The following is an 8,103-nucleotide window of genomic DNA, read 5'->3' on the forward strand; positions in this document are numbered from 1 at the left end:
CTAAACACTGCACCATAGACTCAACACTGCACCATAGACTCAACACTGCCTTTAGACTCAACAATGCACAATAGACTCAACACTGCACCATAGACTCAACACTGCCCATAGACTCAACACTGCCCTTAGACTCAACACTGCCCCATAGACTCAACACTGCGCTTAGACTCAACACTGCACAATAGACTCAACACTGCACCATAGACTCAACACTGCCCAAAGACTCAACACTGCACCATAGACTCAACACTGCACCATAGACTCAACACTGCTCCATAGACTCAACACTGCACCATAGACTCAGCACTGCTCCATAGACTAAACACTGCACCATAGACTCAACACTGCACCATAGACTCAACACTGCCCTTAGACTCAACAATGCACAATAGACTCAACACTGCACCATAGACTCAACACTGCCCATAGACTCAACACTGCCCTTAGACTCAACACTGCCCCATAGACTCAACACTGCACCATAGACTCAACACTGCACCATAGACTCAACACTGCTCCATAGACTCAACACTGCACCATAGACTCAACACTGCACCATAGACTCAACACTGCCCTTAGACTCAACAATGCACAATAGACTCAACACTGCACCATAGACTCAACACTGCCCATAGACTCAACACTGCCCTTAGACTCAACACTGCCCCATAGACTCAACACTGCGCTTAGACTCAACACTGCACCATAGACTCAACACTGCACCATAGACTCAACACTGCCCATAGACTCAACACTGCACCATAGACTCAACACTGCACCATAGACTCAACACTGCTCCATAGACTCAACACTGCACCATAGACTCAACACTGCCCCATAGACTCAACACTGCGCTTAGACTCAACACTGCACCATAGACTCAACACTGCCCATAGACTCAACACTGCACCATAGACTCAACACTGCACCATAGACTCAACACTGCTCCATAGACTCAACACTGCACCATAGACTCAGCACTGCTCCATAGACTAAACACTACACCATAGACTCAACACTGCTCCATAGACTCAACACTGCACCATAGACTCAGCACTGCTCCATAGACTAAACACTGCACCATAGACTCAACACTGCCCATAGACTCACCACTGCACCATAGACTCAACACTGCACCATAGACTCAACACTGCTCCATAGACTCAACACTTCACCATAGACTCAGCACTGCTCCATAGACTAAACACTGCTCCATAGACTCAACACTGCACCATAGACTCAACACTGCCTTTAGACTCAACAATGCACAATAGACTCAACACTGCACCATAGACTCAACACTGCCCATAGACTCAACACTGCCCTTAGACTCAACACTGCCCCATAGACTAAACACTGCGCTTAGACTCAACACTGCACAATAGACTCAACACTGCACCATAGACTCAACACTGCCCATAGACTCAACACTGCACCATAGACTCAACACTGCACCATAGACTCAACACTGCTCCATAGACTCAACACTGCACCATAGACTCAGCACTGCTCCATAGACTAAACACTGCACCATAGACTCAACACTGCACCATAGACTCAACACTGCCCTTAGACTCAACAATGCACAATAGACTCAACACTGCACCATAGACTCAACACTGCCCATAGACTCAACACTGCCCTTAGACTCAACACTGCCCCATAGACTCAACACTGCACCGTAGACTCAACACTGCACCATAGACTCAACACTGCTCCATAGACTCAACACTGCACCATAGACTCAACACTGCACCATAGACTCAACACTGCCCTTAGACTCAACAATGCACAATAGACTCAACACTGCACCATAGACCCAACACTGCCCATAGACTCAACACTGCCCTTAGACTCAACACTGCCCCATAGACTCAACACTGCGCTTAGACTCAACACTGCACCATAGACTCAACACTGCACCATAGACTCAACACTGCCCATAGACTCAACACTGCACCATAGACTCAACACTGCACCATAGACTCAACACTGCTCCATAGACTCAACACTGCACCATAGACTCAACACTGCCCCATAGACTCAACACTGCGCTTAGACTCAACACTTCACCATAGACTCAACACTGCACCATAGACTCAACACTGCCCATAGACTCAACACTGCACCATAGACTCAACATTGCACCATAGACTCAACACTGCTCCATAGACTCAACACTGCACCATAGACTCAGCACTGCTCCATAGACTAAACACTACACCATAGACTCAACACTGCTCCATAGACTCAACACTGCACCATAGACTCAGCACTGCTCCATAGACTAAACACTGCACCATAGACTCAACACTGCACCATAGACTCAACACTGCGCTTAGACTCAACACTGCACAATAGACTCAATACTGCACCATAGACTCAACACTGCCCATAGACTCAACACTGCACCATAGACTCAACACTGCACCATAGACTCAACACTGCTCCATAGACTCAACACTGCACCATAGACTCAGCACTGCTCCATAGACTAAACACTGCACCATAGACTCAACACTGCACCATAGACTCAACACTGCCCTTAGACTCAACAATGCACAATAGACTCAACACTGCACCATAGACTCAACACTGCCCATAGACTCAACACTGCCCTTAGACTCAACACTGCCCCATAGACTCAACACTGCACCATAGACTCAACACTGCACCATAGACTCAACACTGCTCCATAGACTGAACACTGCACCATAGACTCAACACTGCACCATAGACTCAACACTGCGCTTAGACTCAACACTGCACAATAGACTCAATACTGCACCATAGACTCAACACTGCCCATAGACTCAACACTGCACCATAGACTCAACACTGCACCATAGACTCAACACTGCTCCATAGACTCAACACTTCACCATAGACTCAGCACTGCTCCATAGACTAAACACTGCACCATAGACTCAACACTGCACCATAGACTCAACACTGCCTTTAGACTCAACAATGCACAATAGACTCAACACTGCACCATAGACTCAACACTGCCCATAGACTCAACACTGCCCTTAGACTCAACACTGCCCCATAGACTCAACACTGCGCTTAGACTCAACACTGCACAATAGACTCAACACTGCACCATAGACTCAACACTGCCCATAGACTCAACACTGCACCATAGACTCAACACTGCACCATAGACTCAACACTGCTCCATAGACTCAACACTGCACCATAGACTCAGCACTGCTCCATAGACTAAACACTGCACCATAGACTCAACACTGCACCATAGACTCAACACTGCCCTTAGACTCAACAATGCACAATAGACTCAACACTGCACCATAGACTCAACACTGCCCATAGACTCAACACTGCCCTTAGACTCAACACTGCCCCATAGACTCAACACTGCACCATAGACTCAACACTGCACCATAGACTCAACACTGCTCCATAGACTCAACACTGCCCATAGACTCAACACTGCCCTTAGACTCAACACTGCCCCATAGACTCAACACTGCACCATAGACTCAGCACTGCTCCATAGACTAAACACTGCACTATAGACTCAACACTGCCCATAGACTCAACACTGCACCATAGACTCAACACTGCACCATAGACTCAACACTGCGCCATAGACTCAACACTGCACCATAGACTCAGCACTGCTCCATAGACTAAACACTGCACCATAGACTGAACACTGCACCATAGACTCAACACTGCACCATAGACTCAACACTGCACCATAGACTCAACACTGCACCATAGACTCAACACTGCCCATAGACTCAACACTGCACCATAGACTCAACACTGCACTATAGACTCAACACTGCACCATAGACTCAACACTGCACCATAGACTCAACACTGCACCATAGACCAAACACTGTACCATAGACTCAACACTGCACCATAGACTCACCACTGCAATATAGACTCAACACTGCACCATAGACTCAACACTGCACCAAAGACTCAACACTGCACCATAGACTCAACACTGCAACATAGACTCAACACTGCACCATAGACTCAACACTGCACCATAGACTCAACACTGCACCATAGACTCAACACTGCACAATAGACTCAACACTGCACCATAGACTCAACACTGCACCATAGACTCAACACTGCACCATAGACTCAACACTGCACCATAGACTCAACACTGCGCCATAGACTCAACACTGCACCATAGACTCAGCACTGCTCCATAGACTAAACACTGCACCATAGACTCAACACTGCACCATAGACTCAACACTGCCCATAGACTCAACACTGCACCATAGACTCAACACTGCACTATAGACTCAACACTGCACCATAGACTCAACACTGCACCATAGACTCAACACTGCACCATAGACCAAACACTGTACCATAGACTCAACACTGCACCATAGACTCACCACTGCAATATAGACTCAACACTGCACCATAGACTCAACACTGCACCAAAGACTCAACACTGCACCATAGACTCAACACTGCAACATAGACTCAACACTGCACCATAGACTCAACACTGCAATATAGACTCAACACTGCACCATAGACTCAACACTGCACCAAAGACTCAACACTGCACCATAGACTCAACACTGCAACATAGACTCAACACTGCACCATAGACTCAACACTGCACCATAGACTCAACACTGCACCATAGACTCAACACTGCACAATAGACTCAACACTGCACCATAGACTCAACACTGCACCATAGACTCAACACTGCACCATAGACTCAACACTGCACCATAGACTCAACACTGCGCCATAGACTCAACACTGCACCATAGACTCAGCACTGCTCCATAGACTAAACACTGCACCATAGACTCAACACTGCACCATAGACTCAACACTGCGCTTAGACTCAACACTGCACAATAGACTCAACACTGCACCATAGACTCAACACTGCCCATAGACTCAACACTGCACCATAGACTCAACACTGCACCATAGACTCAACACTGCTCCATAGACTCAACACTGCACCATAGACTCAGCACTGCTCAATAGACTAAACACTGCACCATAGACTCAACACTGCACCATAGACTCAACACTGCCCTTAGACTCAACAATGCACAATAGACTCAACACTGCACCATAGACTCAACACTGCCCATAGACTCAACACTGCACCATAGACTCAACACTGCAATATAGACTCAACACTGCACCATAGACTCAACACTGCACCAAAGACTCAACACTGCACCATAGACTCAACACTGCAACATAGACTCAACACTGCACCATAGACTCAACACTGCACCAAAGACTCAACACTGCACCATAGACTCAACACTGCACCATAGACTCAACACTGCACCATAGACTCAACACTGCACCATAGACTCAACACTGCACAATAGACTCAACACTGCACCATAGACTCAACACTGCACCATAGACTCAACACTGCACCATAGACTCAACACTGCACCATAGACTCAACACTGCGCCATAGACTCAACACTGCACCATAGACTCAGCACTGCTCCATAGACTGAACACTGCACCATAGACTCAACACTGCACCATAGACTCAACACTGCGCTTAGACTCAACACTGCACAATAGACTCAATACTGCTCCATAGACTCAACACTGCCCATAGACTCAACACTGCACCATAGACTCAACACTGCACCATAGACTCAACACTGCTCCATAGACTCAACACTTCACCATAGACTCAGCACTGCTCCATAGACTAAACACTGCACCATAGACTCAACACTGCACCATAGACTCAACACTGCCTTTAGACTCAACAATGCACAATAGACTCAACACTGCACCATAGACTCAACACTGCCCATAGACTCAACACTGCCCTTAGACTCAACACTGCCCCATAGACTCAACACTGCGCTTAGACTCAACACTGCACAATAGACTCAACACTGCACCATAGACTCAACACTGCCCATAGACTCAACACTGCACCATAGACTCAACACTGCACCATAGACTCAACACTGCTCCATAGACTCAACACTGCACCATAGACTCAGCACTGCTCCATAGACTAAACACTGCACCATAGACTCAACACTGCACCATAGACTCAACACTGCCCTTAGACTCAACAATGCACAATAGACTCAACACTGCACCATAGACTCAACACTGCCCATAGACTCAACACTGCCCTTAGACTCAACACTGCCCCATAGACTCAACACTGCACCATAGACTCAACACTGCACCATAGACTCAACACTGCTCCATATACTCAACACTGCACCATAGACTCAACACTGCACCATAGACTCAACACTGCCCTTAGACTCAACAATGCACAATAGACTCAACACTGCACCATAGACTCAACACTGCCCATAGACTCAACACTGCCCTTAGACTCAACACTGCCCCATAGACTCAACACTGCGCTTAGACTCAACACTGCACCATAGACTCAACACTGCACCATAGACTCAACACTGCCCATAGACTCAACACTGCACCATAGACTCAGCACTGCACCATAGACTCAACACTGCTCCATAGACTCAACACTGCACCATAGACTCAGCACTGCTCCATAGACTAAACACTACACCATAGACTCAACACTGCACCGTAGACTCAACACTGCCCTTAGACTCAACAATGCACAATAGACTCAACACTGCACCATAGACTCAACACTGCCCATAGACTCAACACTGCCCTTAGACTCAACACTGCCCCATAGACTCAACACTGCACCATAGACTCAACACTGCTCCATAGACTCAACACTGCACTATAGACTCAACACTGCACCATAGACTCAACACTGCCCTTAGACTCAACAATGCACAATAGACTCAACACTGCACCATAGACTCAACACTGCCCATAGACTCAACACTGCCCTTAGACTCAACACTGCCCCGTAGACTCAACACTGCGCTTAGACTCAACACTGCACCATAGACTCAACACTGCACCATAGACTCAACACTGCCCATAGACTCAACACTGCACCATAGACTCAACACTGCACCATAGACTCAACACTGCTCCATAGACTCAACACTGCACCATAGACTCAGCACTGCTCCATAGACTAAACACTGCACCATAGACTCAACACTGCACCATAGACTCAACACTGCCCTTAGACTCAACAATGCACAATAGACTCAACACTGCACCATAGACTCAACACTGCCCATAGACTCAACACTGCCCTTAGACTCAACACTGCCCCATAGACTCAACACTGCACCATAGACTCAACACTGCACCATAGACTCAACACTGCACCATAGACTCAACACTGCACCATAGACTCAACACTGCACCATAGGCGGTATACAACAACAACGTCACCCCCCCTATCCGCCCCCTTCTCTCGGCATCTTCATCGCCGTAGTGGTTCGGCACGGTCCGTGAGAACGCCGTGGGGGTGCCGGTGACGATGCCGCCCCTCTCAGTGATCGACTCGGACGAGGCCGGCACGGCAGCTTGGCGTGTCCGCTATTCCCTCCGCGGGGGGGGGGCAGGGGGGGGGGGAGTGGGGGGCGGGAGACCCCGGCGACCTGTTTGTCGTGGAGACCGACCCCGGCACCAACAATGGCAGGATCGTCGTTGTCAAGGTAACGCGTGGGAGGGAGGGGAGGGGGTCAAAGGAGGGAGGGGAGGGGAGGGAGGGGAGGGAGGGGAGGTAGGGGAGGGATGGAAGGGGAGGGGGGGAAAGGAGGGGAGGGAGGGAGGGAGGGAGGGGAGGGATGGAAGGAGGGGAGGGATGGAGGGGGGGAGGGAGGGAGGGAAGGGAGGGAGGGGGGGATGGAAGGAGGTGGGGGAGGGAGGGGAGGATGGGGAGGGGAGGGAGGATGGCGAGGGTGGGGAGGGAGGGAGGGGAGGGATGCAAGGAGGGGAGGGGAGGGGGGGATGGAAGGAGGTGGGGGAGGGAGGGGAGGATGGGGAGGGGAGAGGGGGATGGAAGGAAGTGGGGGAGGGAAGGAAGGGGAAGGAGGGGAGGGAGGGGAGGATGGGGAGGGAGAAGATGGAGGCAGCTAGGGAGGTATTTTTTCACAGACGTCCAGTGGGGGGTGAGGGGGGGGGCACGGGGTCCGAACGTCAACGTCGCCAGCACTGGGG

The 8,103-nt window shown here is 49.4% G+C and overlaps 1 protein-coding gene across 1 annotated transcript in view; it reads left to right on the forward strand.

Annotated features, from left to right (window-relative positions):
* The window catches only part of LOC142915506 (cadherin-2-like), a gene marked incomplete at its 3' end in the record, with an annotated part of 68,913 nt that extends 61,418 nt beyond the window's left edge, over positions 1 to 7,495 (forward strand). The window contains exon 3 of the mRNA XM_076061261.1: positions 7,376 to 7,495. Coding sequence (XP_075917376.1) covers positions 7,376 to 7,495 — 120 coding nt within the window. The remainder of the gene's footprint in view (positions 1 to 7,375) is intronic.
* Between the last annotated feature and the right edge of the window lie 608 nt (positions 7,496 to 8,103).

Source organism: Petromyzon marinus, unplaced genomic scaffold (assembly GCF_048934315.1).
Source record: "Petromyzon marinus isolate PM22_M1 ecotype Great Lakes invasive population unplaced genomic scaffold, UKy_Petmar_22M1.pri1.0 PM_G_Scaffold_32, whole genome shotgun sequence".
Lineage (NCBI taxonomy): Eukaryota > Metazoa > Chordata > Hyperoartia > Petromyzontiformes > Petromyzontidae > Petromyzon > Petromyzon marinus.